The sequence below is a fragment of the Chamaea fasciata genome, unplaced genomic scaffold, assembly GCF_029207755.1.
Source record: "Chamaea fasciata isolate MVZ Bird 193981 ecotype frontalis unplaced genomic scaffold, bChaFas1.0.hap1 SCAF_7, whole genome shotgun sequence".
Classification (NCBI taxonomy): Eukaryota; Metazoa; Chordata; class Aves; order Passeriformes; family Sylviidae; genus Chamaea; species Chamaea fasciata.
Genome location: NW_027094092.1, coordinates 45,983,874 through 46,002,079, shown reverse-complemented (window position 1 = coordinate 46,002,079; position 18,206 = coordinate 45,983,874). Strand labels below are relative to the sequence as shown.

The following is an 18,206-nucleotide window of genomic DNA, read 5'->3' as shown; positions in this document are numbered from 1 at the left end:
GTACTTTGTTTTCCCATAGTTAGAGAATCTGAGTTCATGGAAAATCCCCCAGAGCCTTTTCTCCTTCAATTATAAGGATCAGTCACTATGGTTTCTTTGGGGAAAGGATAATTACTTGCATTTTTGCTTCTCAAGACTTTATTAAAATAAATCTATTTATATCACACTCCAGAGAGTTTGGGAGTTGACAACTGTATTGTTAAGGACAGATTATTTTATGAGTCCATCCCTCAAGATGGGAATTCTTTCAACATCTTTTCCAACAGGAGGCTGACAAACTGAAACAGAATATTCAGGAAAGGGATGTGAAACAGCATAGGCAGCTGGCTTCATTTCCACTGCCAAAGCCTAGACAACCTCAAATCTGACATCTGTGCATATCACCAGAAGTAGCTAAGACCCAAAATCAGAACTACAGTCAAACCAGTTCTCCAGAGAAACAAGTTTTCCATACAGGAAGTGAAAAAAGTTATTTGGAAAAAAATCCTTTACATTTAGTTGAAATATGCATAAAATTCACTGACAATGGGTTAGATGTTGGAATTAAACCAAGGACAATATCAACTATACAAGTATATTTATGCACAAGGAAGATAGTATATGAAATATTTGAGAACACACATGAATTCTATTAATCTTTGTTTTAAAATCTCCAAAAATTTAAGTATGACCTCTTAGAAAAATCTTCCTAAACCCACCAGTCTGAGTATTGGTTAACATATCCCAGAGCACAACAGGCAGTTGATGTAGTTGTAGTGTACTCTTACCCTGTCATTAGCCGATAAGGCCAGCACAATCCCTGCCTCCGTTCCCTGACACAGCAGTAATAGTACTCAGTGCGTTTTATACCAAACCAAACAGTCTAACAGTTTGTGTCATCATTTCTACACTGGACCAGTATTTCTTCTCTGGGAAAAAAAACACCTGAGAGGCCTTTTTGATAAGGAGTAAGCTCTTTGAGCAGAACAATCCATCTTTCCAGAGGATACAGAACATGCATCATACCAAGGAGGTGAATGCCTGGCTGGGTAGCTGTTTTTAAGGTTTGGACTTGTATGACCACGGGTCTACTGGTGAGAAGCCAGGCTTGTGGGAAGCTGAAGGGATTCACCTGCCTAAGTGGGGCATGTGTCTCTTTGCCAACAAGCTGGCCAGAACTTCAGGCAAGGGCTTTAGTCCAGATGTAGTAGTGGAAGAGGATGGAGTTTTGAGCAGCACATAAGAAGCCAAGGGTTGCTGCTGCAGTAGGAACCAACAGGAAAATACCTGTGAAATGCTGCAAAGCCCTTAGGGCTTGTTCCTCTAAAAAAGTGACATGGCTCTACACCAATGCACACAGATGGATAGCAAACAGAAGCTAGGAGCCACTGTACAGCTAGAAAGATCTGATCAGTGCCACTGAGACTTGGAGGACTGAATCACGTGGAACTTAAATCAACGGCGACAAACTGTGCAGAAGGAAGGAAAACCAGGGGCTTTCCGCTGTCTAGAAAAAAGTGGATCAACTGCACAGAGCAGTGTCTGAAAAGCAGTGATGAGTGAAAGCGTACAGGTAAAAAAACAGGTCAAGCCAACAGAGTAAGCCTCAGGGTTGGTGTTTACTACAGGTCACCTAATGTAGAATATGCTGGTGAAGCCATCTTACTTAGCTATAGGAAGAAGCATCAAGCTCACAGTCTCCTCCTGCAGCAGAGCTTCAATCACCCTGTGCCTTCACTTTTATTTACTATGTAAGACGCTATTGTAAAGCCTGTTGATTTCTTAGCTTTTAAATGTTCTTTCTCCCCACATCATTCATTAGCTCAAAGGTTTACTGAAACATTTGAGTTTCTATAAACTGTGTTGCTCCTACTTCAAGCTCTGTTCTGATGCTGTCTTTCTTAGATCAAGGCTTCTCAAAAAGGAAGTTAGTTACAATCTTTTGACATTTGTTTCAAGGACAAAAATATAAAATTTACTGTTCCCAAATATTTCAGGTTGCACGTCAACATGATCCTCCATACATTTTTATATTTTTCAGCCATCACCACACACTTACCACTTTCCTGATTTGCACGTTCTAGAGATGATCTCAGAAACTGAGACAGTTGAGATTTTGTACAACTCTTCAAGTGTTATGAAATATAGAATGGAGCAAAAGCAACTCTTCTTTTTTCTGATTTACAGCAATTCTTTCATATTTACACTACAGTACTTTTCACATTCCACTTCCAGAGGAGTTTTTAGCTCATGCCTCCTCTCTTCCAAACACTCCCTTTTCAACACTCCTTCCCCTATTAGCTCTGCAAAAAACCTTTTTGATTCCATAAAGAATATCTATTTTCTTAATGCATATAAGAATCACAAAAGAGGAATAAGAACTAGCATTGAAGTTATTGATACAAAACCTAAACAATAAAAAATATTAGAATAAAGAACCTTACAGTTGCTTTCTTTGAAGTCACAAGCAGAACATGGAACTGTTACCAAATCACAATCACACCACAAAAAAGTTTAAATAAATCTTTGGAACACAGCAGTATTCAACTGACTCAGAGTTACTCAATTAGCTTGCTTCATGTAGAATACAAGCCTACTTTTCTTCTGAAGTCACACCTTACCTTTGCTTCCATACTGTTCTGGTGGCAGGTCATATGGTACAGGAAAATACGTTGCTGAATCTTTCTTTTCTGAAAGCTTTTTCTGCCCTACATGAAAGTAACCTTTGTCCAATCCCTATGAAAGAAGGGAAACATACAGAAGAAAAGATTTATCAGTTTCTGGGGAAAAAGATAAACTAAATCTACAATATAATCTTTCTCAGTGAGCTATTTTAATCAACAAAACCTTTTACCTCCTTTACTGAGATTAAATACTTCATGAAGCACTTTCGTATCTTAAAAACTCAGCTTCTCTTACTTCTGTTATTTCAGCTCTTCTCTTTTTATTACATCCATTGGCTTGGCCCCACATGTGGGTCCATATTTGATATATTCTTCTTTCTCAGGCCCTTACACATATACCATTTTATTTCCATGTTAACTAGGTGAACTCCTTCAGTGTTTAATATTTAACTAAAGTGAAAAGTTCCAAAAATTTCTCTTTGCTGCTTAGTTTCATTCTGACCACATTAATTGGATACTCAGTATGTTTCATGGACTACACCAGAAATCACTTTTTGTTATAGAAGCAAGTCTTCAAATCTGTGCTTTTCAGACATCTTGGGTAACATCATCCACAGACACAAAAAATTAAATAAAGATTTGAAACTGCTTGCACAAAAGCTTCACAGACTACACTTATATTAGAATGACAGCATTACTGTCAAACAAGGTTAAGGACTATAAAAAGAAAAAATGCAACACAGTACAAAGGCAGAGACTTAAAGTGATTCAAGTAACTTGGGCAGACAGTATTGCTTAGCTACTTCTCCAGAGAAATTGAATCCCAACTGTAGCGAGTTACACAAAAGTAGAATCTCTTAGTTCTGAGATTTCAAATAGCTTACTGTCAATCAAGTACAGCTTGATTACAACAGACTAGAAATTTAAAGGCTATCAAGTTTTTTTAATTTATTTATAAAATATTATTGACAGCTATTTTTCTTTCTAAAAATCATAGAATAGTTTGGGTTGGAAAGGATCTTCAAAGGTCATCTACTTCAATCCCTGTACACTGGACAGGGACATCTCCCACTAGAAGCTGGTTGCTCAGAGACCCATTCAATCTGATCCTGAATGTTCCCAGGGATGGGGTATCTATCACCCCTCAGGGAAACCTGTGCCAATGTTTCACTACCCTCACAGTAAAGAATTTCTTTCTTAGATCTAGCCTAAATATACCCTCTTCTAGTTTAGAACCCTTGTCCTGTCCCTACAGTTCCTATTAAAAAGTCTGTCCCCTTTCTTACAAGCCCCTTTAGGTACTAAAAGGCTGCAATAAAGTTTCCTTGGAGCCTTCTCTTCTCCAGCCTGAACAACCCCAAGCTCTGTCTTTCCTCATAGGAGAGGTGCTCCAGATCTGACCATTTCTGTGTCTCTTCTCTGGACTCAGGTCCCTTCCTGTGCTGGGACCCCAGAGCCAGATGCAGCTCTGCAGGTGGGGTCTCAGCAGAAGAGAGGAGTAGAATCCCCTCCCTTGCCCTGCTGCCCAGGCTGCTTTGGATGCAGCCCAGGACACAATTGGCTTTCTGGGCTGCCAGTGCACATTGCCAGCTCAAGTCCAAATATTAACTTATACTTTATTCAAGCTCTATGGTCTTCCAGTCTGAGTTTTACAGCATTACTGTCTTAGGATAGTACAAACATCCCAATTACTTCTAAAAAATCCCGTGGTATTCAAACACACACACTGTCTGAATGGAGAGTCTCATCTATATACAATACTGCAAGTCTTTCTTCAGTGAAGTTTTACACCATCAAATGTTATGGAGAAAGCAACATCCACATGACCACACAAAGCATGGGAATGAATGCAGCCTGCTGCCTTTTTCTTTAATATTCCAGAAGAATAGTAACCTAGAAAAAGGAGAGCTGCCGAAGACAATGTCAGACAGCAGTTCTAACAAGTCAGTTCAAGAATCTCCTTTAGAATATAGATGCATCTTTTGTCTCATGACCCAAAGTAAGAGCAAACTATAGGTTATGATGTAAGAAACACTACATATTATTTCAAGGACTAGGCAAAAGTCACTGTGTTTAAATGAAAGAACAGAGGAAACAAACGAAGTCTGTACTAAGGACTGTGTGAAAGAATCCATTTTGAACTTCCCTTTCTTATACCCTTTAAGTCAGATATTTTGGTAAGTCTTCATTAAAAACCAGGCTACAGCATTTTGTGGAGCTTAGCCTCGATGTAACAACAAACCAATGCAAATATGCAAGATTATTTTTAAAAGCTCATAAACATCTAAGGGTTTGAAAATTACTGGAAAAAATCATAATTACTTAGACAAAATGCAACAATCAAGTTGTATAGCCTTACTTCCAATGAATTTGAATCACTCAGGGATTGCTAGAAATTTCATGTAAAAATGCAAATAACCATACTTCTGTTTGTAGTGGAAAGAACATGAAATATGCCAGGGATTCTATAGCTCACCAACAACAGGAACTGTGTAAGTGGTGGTGGTGCCAAGAGATTTTTTTTTCATAACTCACAGAGTCAGGCTGCAGTTGGTGGGAGGGTCTGGGCGGTATGTATTCCCAGATACTACTCACAAGATGACATTTAAATTGTCATAAATGTATGTGACATCTGTGAGGTTTGATTACCCAGACATCCCGTGAGCTTCTCTTCTACATCATCTATGGAAGAAATGTGGAACAGCAGAGAAGGTTTCTCTGCTGTATTGTGAGATGGTTCTTATGCTACAACAAACTTCATTTGCGTGATCAACAGCACCAAAATTACAAAGTTGCTGCTTGGCACCACCTGAGTTGGACATTTGTGAAACAAAAGTGTTTTAACACAACCTACTTTCGCCTCTACCTACAAAGTAAGCAAAGTAAGGACATTTTTCATCTGGTTTTTTTTGGTGTTTTTTGTTTGTTTGTTTGTTTTGTTTTTTCTTTTTTTTTTGTTTGTTTTTTGGGTTTTTTGTTGGGGTTTTTTTTTCTCATTATCCATTGTTTTCTTCAATCTAGCAATATTTTTGTTTCTGTTAAATTTCTTCTACACTCCATGCCCTGTTGTTTCTTCAGCATCTTTCTTTTCAGGCATTTTGCTTCCCTCTCTTTTTCTACAACTTTGCTTTTCTCTTCTTCTTCCTTAGTACTCAGCAATTTTATTTTCCTATCCTCTGAAAGACTCTGATGCTGTCCTCCAAGGCTGCTTGACTGCACCAGTTCGTCCCAAAACTGTTTTATTTGTCCATCAGAATTTAACCTATAGAGATCTTCCACTCAGGAAATATTCATCTATGAAAAGACATTTAGTTTTCCTCAAAACACCCTGGAGTAAGAGTCTAGTTTGTGGAATACATTCTTTAACAAGGCTCTCTGAGGAGATTCACATGCTTTTAAAAATAACTCATGTGTCTATCTTCACACAGAAATTGAAGTAAGTCACACACTTTGTTTTGAGTATTTCCTGAATGTTGACAGCTCTCATTGCTGTTTCCAAAAAACAAACCAGCAGGATCTTGCCTAAAATAATTTTGTCTGACTTGTAAATTTTCCTCAGCCATATTCTATTCTTTCAGAATATTTTCCTATGCAGCTTTATTTTGCTCTTTGCTGCTTACAGCAATACATTTTGAAATGTTAATAAATACATATCTCAACTGGGAAAGCTTTTTTTTGTACTTATAAAGCTTTAGGTGCTGATATGGCCTCTATTAGTGCCTTAGCATCTCACATTGAAAAAGCAGTCATTGGGAAGAATGGAAAAAAGAAGTTTAACAGCTTTTAAAATACTGCCTTCCAGTTTTTGAGGTTTTTTCCCCAAACACAAAGCAGTTCACAGGCTATTAAAAAAATCACATATGATAAAGGTAGGAATTGGTAGCCCTATTTAAGTGGGAATTAAGACTGATACTATCACAGCATTTTGATCCTACCAAAGTAACTTTTAACAGGAGACAAATGATTATCCCACAGGATGATTATAGGACTATTGTTTCCAATGCCAGTAAACAGAAGAATAGTCTTATCTGGCAAAATTACTAAAAAACTTGGTAGTTTGGGCAGCAAAGAATTAAGGATGCACACAAACTTTACAGCGGCCAGCAGAATACACAGCAAAATCCTTCCTCAACACTGGGCACAATTATTCAAAAGAGAGCTTTATTCAACCATACCAGAAGATTTTTTTTTTTTTTAAGAAACCCACACTGATAAACTCAGGTACCTAAACCCAAAGTTTCTTGGTTTGGAAAGTGTGTGTCTGGGTGTCTTTAACACTGGAATCTGAAAACTTTGTGGCAGTTCTGTGAACACTTAAAGCAAGGCTTAACATCCTAAAGTCTACATATAAAATCTTGGTTTATTTACGTTGTATTAGCTTTCCCACTCCCCTCTACATTACATGGGTTGAAAGACTTCAACTAAAACTAGAAAAAACCAAAGAAGAAAGTGGTACTACATGGCCTTGGAAGTCGGTGTTACAGTCAAAGAGCTTAACCGACTTGATTTTGGTTCTGCTCTAAGTTGAGCTATTACTGAAGGTGCCTGCCTCAGTTATTTGAACTCAGCAAAAATTTTACCTGTTCAGTTCTGAAAAATCACATGCACAATGATGGCTGCTCTCTAATCCAGATTCAGTTCATACACCCAGCCTCAGAGTCAATTACAAAACAGTACTTCACCAGTGAGTATTCACCATCAAATACAGCACTTCAGAATCTGAAATACTGTTGTTAGTTGTCTGAGTTTGATTATCTAGATATAGTTGTAGAATTTGATAGCACTAGGTAAGAAATTATGGGTGAGTTTTTGGTTTAATAGCATCTGTTATATTTCTCTGAGCTTGTACTTCTAAAAGCTGACTGAGCCAGCAACACATTCAACAAACCTCTAAAAAGATTTAAGTATTTCACAAATTTTTATACTATTTTACAGGTCAAGCTCAATTTATCTTAGCATCTTATCAGACACAGAAGCTGTGAGGAAGAACCATTTACTTAAAAGGCTTTCCATTAGTCACTTCCAAGACTTTTCAGACAAACTAATTACTGGAACATGCCGTCCAGAACTCCATGCTTTTTGGTCACTGCGCTCTCACTACATGTTTTACCTGTTAAAGATGCACTTTATCTCAGCCTCTGGAAAGGAATCCCCAGCAGCTGAAAGAGCAAGTTGAAAAAGAGAGTGTACATGTAGGAAGTGAGAAATAGAGATGGAGATAGAAAGGGAAATGTAGTTCAAACACAGGACAATCTTTCTTATAAGCATTATTTTTTACTCAATAGAAGCTTGTGATCTAATGCCAGCATCAGCTGATTTTTCCCTAAACACTAAAACTGTAAATGATAACAGCTGCTGCTATACTGAGAACAACCATTCAACATAATTCTGAGAGTCTGTATTAGCACACCAAGCCAAGACCCAACCTCAAAGCATAATTCTGGAAGCATTTTTTAAAAAAAGACAAAAACTGGCAATCAGCTGATAGCAAGTGAGGAACGATCCACTTCCAAATTTGTATTCAGCAGAAAATAGAAGGCACAAACTGCAGAGCCAGAGGCGCTCTTAAGATAAGTGACATTAAGTGTGTGCTATGCAAATACACTACGGTAGTGTGGCCAAGTAGTCTCAGGTACTGGATTAAGGCTCCTATCTCTTCTGGGACATGGGTTCAACTTCCATCACTGCCAGGGATATTTTAACGGTTGGATTACATGATCTTTAAGATCTTTTTCCAGCCTAAATAATTCTGTGATGCTAAGTCATAGAATCAGTCTAAACCACCAGAATACGTGTCATGAACTTTACGATAAAACTGCATGAAATAACCTAAAGAAACAGAACGATCAGAAACTGCCAGTATTAAATCAGCATTCTGATAGCTAGAGCATGGTAAGTCCCTTGAGGCCTAGGAAAGCTCAGTTATGTTTCAAAGCACTTCATGTAGTTTATACTTTGCTTTTATATATAGTTTATACTCTACTTTTATAACTTCTGTTGTAAACAAACTTTTCAGTTTCTAAAAATTTTAGTCTATTCCCACTCCTCTTGTTATCTTCATTTAAAATTACTCTGCCACATAGCATTCTAAAACCACAGTGAACCAGTGTGACAAGCAGACTAAGTTATCAAAGAAGCACTTTTTATGCAGAGTTAACTGCAGGGCATATGCATAAGAAATTCATCAACTAAGCAATGCAACTTGAATATCAGATGACTGCATGTACATAAGCCCAGTATCAGTATTTGTCTGACTACCTCCTTGTTACCAAGAGTCTCTGCAGGCACTTCTCAGAGAAGAAAGAAAAGCAGCTGCAGTCTCCCTCCCTGCTTTGCTCCCATATACACCATATCATGTGACTAATCAGGTGATTTGTTCTCTTCTGGATGCCAGTCTTCACAATTAATTGTCAATATATAGGAAACTGGGAGAAAAAGAACTTTCTCTTCCAAAATACATATTGTTACATTTTCTCGCAAGTTTTAAAAGAGTTTCAATTAAGTTGCACTCTGAGAGGTCTGAATAACATAAGACTATCTTGTGCACACTGACAAGTTTTAGTACAGCCATCTAAAAGCTGTAGAAATGATAGAAAGCATAGGAGCTTTCTATAATTCACAAAGACAAGAGAGGTGAGGGCTGTAGAGAGAAAGCATTGTATTCACACCATGGTTAGCTAATGTTACACACCACTTTGTAAAAATACAGCAGGCCAAACAGACTCAGTGAGGAGAACCTTGAGAACATCATTGTGTAATAGTCTTATATCTGGGTCTAGAGATTTCTCTAGAATCTTCTTTTTAAGTACAACCTTTGTCCCTCTACTTACCACCCTTCCAACCCAAATTATACAGAGGAAAAAAAAATTGAGAAAAATTGATAAAAAAATCTCCCCCCTAGGAACAACTGAGCAGGATAAGAACTCTTCAATCTAGATAAAGGTGTCTGGAAAGAAAGGTATGAAAAGGATGACTAGTGATCACATGGTTCTTGCATCTTTCAATGCAAGAAGAAAAAAACCTTCAAATGAGTAACTTTCGGAACACTGCTTCATGTGACAGTATTACATTGTGGAACTCAGCCAGAGCAGAATGTGACTGCCAAAAGCCTACAGACATTTAAGAGAAGACAGGAGATGCTCACTGAATAGGCCTCTAAGTCGTGAAATACAGAGGGACAAACTACTACATAAATGCCCGGCCATTATACTTTTCCACAAGCATCTGCTTTTGACCACTGAGTTTTGAGATGCTCCTTTGATATGATAAAGTAAAGCCTTCTACTACCCCAACAATGGCTATTTTAAAGTAACCAGAGTGACAAAAAGGGAAAGATCTGGAAGCTTGGCTGTACTTCATTACGGCACACCATGCTTTTCTTACCCAGATCCATTTTTTCCTATTTTCTATCCAAAACTTAATGGACCGTTCATTCTCCATAAGCTCTGGTTCCAAAACCAGGCCGAAAGAAGGTTACCTCAAAATGATCTCCCCACTCACCTTTCTGCCCCTTGAATTTGTCCTTCCTACTTCTTCCTTGCCATTAGCCCTCACCTGATCATGTTGAGCTGGTTCATGGAACGACTTTGGAAACCTGTCGTGTTTTGTTTCAGCCAGTCTGAGCTGGTTTAAGGGATAAAGAATCCACGGAGCACTCATGCCAGTACAACTAACGGAGTGAAGACAGCCAGAAAGTTGTGGTCAGTGGTTCTATACCCAGCTGGAGGCTGGTGACAAGCAATGTCCCTCAGTGCTGCCTTGGGACTGGTGCTCTTCAGCACCTTCACCAATAACACAGACTGAGTGCTCCCTCAGCAAGCCTATCTATGACATCAAGCTGAGTGGTGCAGTTGACACACCTGAAGCATGGGATGCAATCCACAGGAAGCTAGACAAGCTCAAGAAATGGGCCCACAAGAACCTCAACAGCTTCAACAACATCAAGAACAAGGTGCTGTACCTTGGTCAGGGCAATCCCAGACAGGAGCACAGACTGAGAGAAGCCACTGAGAGCAGCCCTGTGGAGGAGGACTTGGGGTACAGGCCAGACAGGACCTAGCAATGTGCACTTGCAGCCCAGAAAGCCAGTTGTGTCCTGGACTGCATCCAAAGCAGTGTGGGCAGCAGGGCAAGGGAGGGGGTTTTGCTCCTCTGCTCTGCTCTGATGAGACCCCACCTGAAGTGCTGCATCCAGCTCTGGAGTTCCCAGCATGGACCTGTTAGAGCAAGCCCACACAAGGGCCACAAAGATCATCAGAGGGCAGGAGCACCTCTCCTACAAAGACACACTGAGAAAGCTGGGGTTGAGAAAGCCTGGAAGAGAGACAGCTTCTCATTTCAGCCCTCCAGCACTTAAAAGGAGTCTATAAAAAAGCAGATAGAGAGAATCCTGTGTTGAATGCAAGATTCAAGATAGAATGCAAGCCAAATGTTTCTCACGAGGGTTTGAGGGAGGGGGTAGTAGTGGGAAGTGGGAGAGGGTTTTGTTATTACAATGGGGTTTTTTAAGTGAAAAGTTTGCAGACTGGCAAAATATAAGACAGGTATGGTCATTCTTGGCAAAAAGACTAATTCAGACATTCCTGATTTTCTACCCATTTGAAGTATGCACAGAAAAGCCAGTTAGAACAAGAACACTCAAATTATGTTACCTGACAGTGTCATCTGGTGATCAGTTACGTTTATACAAAACCCATCTTTTACTAGGTAAAAATATACCAGTACCATAAATTCTTTCCTTGGCAACACCTGGAGATAGCCAACTGGAAGTAGGACTAGCCAACTTCCAAGAGCATTAATTTATCCCTTTCAGGCCAGTTGCTGTTAAAAGTCAAATTTTTGCATAACTTTGTTCGCCCAATGCTTCATTATTCTGTTACTAATAGTTGTTTACACAAATGGTGTTTCCTTTTTTTTTTTTTTAGAGCTCATCGATATAAAAAACAAAGCTTCCTACTATAAGAAGCTGTAGGAATTTTCTTGTTTCACTCTCTGATAAATACATTTTCTTCCACATCAACCATGCTGGAGAAAAACATCTCTAAGGTTTATGATATCAGAGACCTCACTACTATACAAACTCACTATAAATGTCAAGAGTGAGATACAGGAGTTCTTTAGCTGCAGTCAGAAACCATCCATTTTAATATGTAATCTCAGGAGACAACAATTATCCAGTTATGGTAGGCAAACATTTTTACAATGTCATAATATTAGTAAATATTCATTTGGGACTACATTATTAATCAGCAGAAATAACAGAACATTATGTCATCATCTGTGAATGTTATCTAGGAAATAAATACTCTTCATCAGCAAAATATTTCTAAGGACTTTTAGCATACAAATACTTTTTCAGAGAAACTTGCAGTTTCTTCCCTGGAAAGAATAAATTTCACACAGGAAGAAGTTTGAATGGTTTGAATGGTAATCACAGACTAACTGCTGTTGAGAACATTTTGGCACTATCAGCTCACCAGAGAGAAGAAAGAATCAGCCATGTAACAAAAAACTTGCATCTCCCCCAGTCAGGTAATAGACAAAATCCAACCTAAACAAAGAAGAGAAGCTTTTTTTCTTAAATACAATGTACAGTTAAGGACTTTCTTCCACAGGATTTTGTAGAGGGCTAAATACCAGCAAGTATAGTTCAATAAGGAACTTGATATTAAGAGACAGTCACATGACTGCAAATGCATTTCAGAGAATGAGCAAGAACAGCAACTGGTGCAACATTAGGAATAGTTTCTCACGTTACAACGCACACACCTTACTTCAATGTGAATATGCACTTACAGCCTAGTTTTAAAAAGCACAAAAGAAGAGATTTGATCATCCTTTCCAGTAACACTTAGAATATATGTTACAATTTTAAAGTTTTATTGCCTGTCAGTAAGATGAAAAAAGTCACAGCAATACCAAATCCATACCTGCTGTGTAGGAAAACAAGACTCTATGAGTACCTGACTAATTCCATTTCCTATTAACTTTCTAATCTGGAAATGCAGAACCTATTGATCAGATTATTTAGTTATGCTTGTATTCACAAATATTTGCAGATTTTGGTCATATCCTAGGATTTGTGCTTGAACTGTGAACTTACAAATGCTGAAGGCAAGAAAAGAACTCCAAGTTCATAAGAACGGATCATCAGTTGGCTGCCATTTTTCTCCAGAGCTCCCCAAGCTGCTTTAGATAGATTGGCACTGCGAAGAGAAACAAAGCATATTAGTGAGGCACAATCTTCAGGGCAGAAAACATTTGTTTAAATAACAGTGTAGCAACGTCCTTCTATCAGGAGAACTTAAATTCAATGAGAATAGTCCTCTCACAAAAAGTGACTTGGTTGTTATTCCTTACTGCTATTTTTACAGCACAGTGGGAGCAACAGAGACAATACGTATAAAGGCATTCATACAACACATGTGGATAATTATACAAGCCTATTTCTGTCATACAGATCTACAAGACAAATTCAGCCTTTTGAATCTTCTCTGCACATTTCAGAAAAGAATTTGGTACTGGTAAATAGCTTCAATTTGATGACTTATAAAGATTAAAGGCTATGACTAGTTTCAGTACAGAGTGGGTTCGCATTTTAGTACACAGTGTTAAACAGTATCTTTTGCTCTTGGCCTTTTGTTCTTTGATCTATTTATGAAAACAAATACTCAAAGAGGTTTGGATTCAATTTGCTATTCAGCACCACGCTGTAGTTAATCTTTCATCACTACCTAGTACAAAGTAGATCAGTTTGGGAGTCAAAAAATATATGCAATTCTGTTGTCAAAACCTACTTCTACAGCACAATGCAAAATTTACACATTTCAACTGATGGACATACTGGATGCTGTTTGGTAACAGTGGAACAGAAGAAATATGAGAAGAAAAAAAAGCAACCATGAATTTCTGTATTAGGTGAAGTGAGCACATTTAAATGACTTAAAACCTTTCAAAAAGCACATTAATCACTACCACTGTTATAGCCAACAGTATCAGTGAGTGATGAAAGTTGAAGAGACCAAATATAAAAAGAAAAAAAAATTCAAGTAACTGAGCATTTAAGAGTAAGGACAGATCATAATCTGTACAACATAGGGTTGCATAAAAATCAGTTTTGGCAAAACTGAAATACATCTGTATTTTTTGCTCACAGCAAGACATTCTCCCTTCAAGTTAAGTCGAGGAGTTTCTCACTTCCTCTTTTCACTTCTTTAACAACTAAACAACAGAAATATAAAGCTTATGCTTCAAGGCAGACTGCTAAACAACTCAATCTGACAGAAGATCAGATTCCAAAATCTAGGTACCCGTTTTATAACACTAGAGCAGCCCAACAATAATTTCAGCCAACCCAAACTCTACCTATTTTGTAGAGACCAGCACATTCCTACCATACCACAGCATACCTTAAAGAAAATTAACCCAAGATTTAAAAATATTTATCACTTTAGTTGGTGTTGAATCCCAAAACTGGTAGTCACAACTCAGATGACTTCAATGTGATTATCAACAGTTCCTGACATAATCATTTCAATCTGCAGCCTCAGATGGGGCAATGCAGTGGAGAAACATTAAATATAGACAAATTCATATCACTAATTGAAGCATTATGAAGGCTATGGAAGTAACTCAGCTGGGCGTGCAGCTGACAAAAAAACCCCATATATAAAGTTCTTAAGTGAGAGCTGTACTGGTTAGATGTTTACCTTGTTACCAAGAACCATGCAATCTTCTGGAAGTCAGGAGAGAGTCTCATGTATGTCTTAATGTGAGGTATAGCATGAGTTCGACCTGTGACTTCTGCTGACCATTTGCTAGAAAAGCAAAAGGAATTCTTTTCATACAGAGTTTTATTCTGAGGTCTAAAAAATACTTGCCATACTACAGCACCATGATTTCAGGAATACTACTTATACTTGTCACACTCAATACTTATTTCTCCTAGAGAAAATCTTAAACTACTACATTTAACTGAACTGTTAACAATTCTATTAGTAGTCAAAAGGGCAGGGGTTTTTCCTCACAATCAACCCAAAGAGATATTCTCCTCAGTGTGTCAGGTTCTCCTTAACAAGTTTTTTTCAGTTTCCTCCATTCCAGATAGCACTCAAGGAACTAAGTCTAAACTTCTGGCCAATACATCTTCTTTGAAGACTATCAATGATTATGACTTCAAGCAACTGAATCTGGCACCAAACTAAACATCACAGAATTCCCCAAGTTTATTACAATTTATTATCCATGACATAAGGGCAGAGAGCAACTGGTAGATTGTTGCTGCTACTCTTCCTCTTTCCCTTTCTGTGCCTCTAAGCCACTGAGAAATTTGAGGGTTTAGGAGAGTAGAGGTCATATCTATGTGTATATTAAAAAACTACTTTAAAATAACAAGCCATTGCTGGATTAATTCAGTAAAGTTACAGAACTAAACTGTAAGCAAGCAGTAAATAAATGTATGTAACTGAAGGTATGTAGTCACGGCATTAAGCACTTTATGTTCACAGCTGTTAGTCCTCACCCAAATTCAGGAAGAAAACTTCTTAATACACCCTCCTTCACCCAAAGATACTTCTTCCCCCAGATTTGAAGGAAGTCTTTGGTTTCAGTTGTCACAATCCTGTTTCCCTAACTTAGCATTCTCCTCTAATAGACAAATCAAAAAGAATCAATTAACTCTGAAAAACTTAAGTGCACTGTGTTCCTCTAAAAGCCTGAGCACACTGACTCAGAAGGGCTGGAATTATTTACCTATGTTGACTTTCAGGACTAACACTAACATACAGTGCACTTAAAATTAAGAGGCTTTGTATTTCATGGGTGAGGAGTTAGTTACTTTAACAACCCTATCTTCCCCTATGAAGGAAAAAAAACCTCTTAGAGTTGGTCCTGTATACTTAAAGGGCAAGAGCTGAAACACTCTGCATGTTTGATGCAAACTAGACTTCTCTATATTTTGATGCAAGCTGCATCAAAGACTGTTTCTATAGGGCAGATTAAGATAAATATGATACAGAATTAGCTGACTAAACTTATCTTTCCCTATAAGCTCCACACTTTGCATACATACCGACTGTAAGGCTGAATCCTGACTGTAAGGCTGAAGCTGGTTAACAGCTTTTCTCTCACAACTGACAGTTTAGGCAAGCATCTAAGTTTACGGGACAAAAGTAACTAGGTAACTCAAAATTGTAAAAAGGAAAAAAACAGGAAAAATAGTAGAACTGGGACTTTAAAATTGATTTTTGTTAGATTTACCTCACTGCTTTACTCTGGGACAAACTTCTCCCCTCACCACTAACTGCAGTTATTTTGAGATACTATCTCAGTCTGCTGCCTTTTTGCCTCCTTATCTTAGACAGATACAAGTAGTGTGCCTTAGCAAGAGTAATACCACTTCTCCTCTATCTATTACCGACAGTACTCTAACTGCAGTTTGATTTCATCAAAAGTGATTGAAACTCCTATTTCAGAAAGTTAAAATCAGAAAGGGGAACATATATTTTGGCCATGTTTTTCCTAGTAGGACAGCACAAACATGTAAGGATTAAAAGGGGAAAATGCGTGCTAGTTTTGGCTGGGATAGAGTTCATTTTCTTCATATTGGCTGGTATAAAGGCTATGTTTGGATTTGTGCTGGAAACAGCACAAACACACAGATATTTCAGCTGTCACCTACACACAGCCTTTTCTGCCTCTCACACCACCCCACCCACAAACAGGCTGGGAGGGGACGGGCAGGACAGCTGACTCCAGCTGACCAAAGGGACACCCCAGACCATACACCATTATGCTCAGCACATGAAGCTGAGGGAAGAATGGGGTGATGGGGAGGTCATTCAGAGTGATGGCCTTTATCTTCCCAAGTAACCATTAGACACCAAAGAGCACTACTTACCTGGGGATGACTGAACACCTGCCTGCCCATGGGGTGTGGTGAACGAATGAATTTTGCTTTTCTTGTATGAGCAGCTTTTGCTCTATTAATAAACTGTCTTTATTACAACCCACAAGTTTTCCCATCTTACTCTTAGGATTCTCTCCCCTATCCCACTACAGGGGTGGGAAGGACAGTGGGAGAGCCCAAGTAAGGGCCCATGTGATGCTGAGCTGCAGGCCAGGACTAAACCATCACAAAGTCCTGGAAATTTAACTGTACAGACATACCCAATTCATAAACAGAAACAGGAACAACTAATTTTCTACAATACCACCCCTTTCAGTATTTAGTTCTCTTACTTCAAATATTTACTTCAAATCTATCCTAAGATACTGGCAACAAAGGCTGACTAGAATTAGAACAACTAGTACCATTAGTTTCAATCTAAGAGAACACTACATTCTCTGTGTAGATGTTCTCTCTCTCATCTTTTAGGATTTTAGGGGAAACAACACTGTACTTCTGCAAACTGAGAAGAAAACTCAAAACTTACTCAAAACTTTATAAATCTAATGAACATGCAAAGCTCTAATGCAACAATCACCACGGACTTGCCAGGCATATGTCAAACAAAGTCCTGTCAAACCAATTTCTTCCACTCTTTGAAAATAAAAATTTGACAAAGTAACTGCACAAACATATGGCACACAGTATTAAAAGCAAATCAATTAAAAGGAACATTAAAATACAATACTTTATCTACTATTTAAGCTGACTGAATGTTTTGAAAACAGCAATTAACAAAAATTATTAATCATCGCAAATCTGTCCTCATAAATTAGTAATACTGGAAGGAAAAACAAGTAATAATACCAGAGAGAAAACTCTGAAAATGACCCTGTTTACAAAATAGCTAATCCAACAAAGCAGTCTAGTAATCATTTGCTACAATCAGGGACGTAAAAAAATATTAAGTTTAGTTACACTATTTTTTAAAAAAAAATTACAGTTCAGAGCTGTATTATAGCTTAAACACATTCAGTCGGCAGAAGAGAGAAAAAAGGCCCAGAGACATTATAAAAGTTACACGCTTGGGGCAGACATCGTGCCTCTTCAGTTAAGAGGCAACAGGACACCATTTTGCAACTCCATCTCTCCCTACTTGCAAAAAGGAGTTACTCATTCTCCTTTACTGTAAGCATAGAAGATTTGGGTTTTTTTCCTTGCAGCTCTGGTAGAATCCCTAGTTTCCTGCTGGTTTCATACAGTTTTCCAGTATGAAGAAGAATTTTCTGAATTCCCCTAACTCCTTCACTGCCTAAAGATTTGTATTATAGTAAGCCTTTCAAAAAGCTCATCTTATATTTACATCTATTGAAACCTGCTGTTTTCTGTGTGTCCCAGGTTCTACAGATAAAAAGCTGCTGTCTTCTGCCGTATGGTAAGAGTTTACATGCAGGCTCTCCTCAAGGGCTACTGTCCTGCATTACTACAGGGTCAGGGCCTCCATCTGGGTAGTTACTACAGAGCAATTATGCAGGGCCACTGCTATCTGCAGCCAATTTGACAGATGAACTTGAAACAGCCCTTTTGCTGCCAGAGCAGGTCCCTGTATGGCCAAGGAGACAGGTATATGAGCATTTTCTCATTGAAAAGGAATAAATCAGTGAATTATATCATGATTAAGTAACATTCTGTGTACTAAATAAGAGACTAACTGAAAA

At 38.2% G+C, this 18,206-nt stretch overlaps 1 protein-coding gene across 5 annotated transcripts in view; it reads right to left on the bottom strand.

The window, feature by feature from the left end:
- TDP1 (tyrosyl-DNA phosphodiesterase 1) overlaps nt 1-18,206 on the bottom strand; it is a 45,614-nt gene that overhangs the window by 8,561 nt on the left and 18,847 nt on the right. For 4 of the 5 annotated variants that reach the window (XM_066188644.1, XM_066188646.1, XM_066188645.1 and 1 more), the window contains exons 13-15: nt 14,312-14,419; nt 12,706-12,808; nt 2,601-2,715 (exon numbers count right to left, since the gene is read on the bottom strand). In XM_066188644.1, the coding sequence (XP_066044741.1) occupies nt 2,601-2,715; nt 12,706-12,808; nt 14,312-14,419 (326 nt within the window). The remainder of the gene's footprint in view (nt 1-2,600; nt 2,716-12,705; nt 12,809-14,311; nt 14,420-18,206) is intronic. The other variant, XM_066188647.1, reaches the window with a different exon arrangement.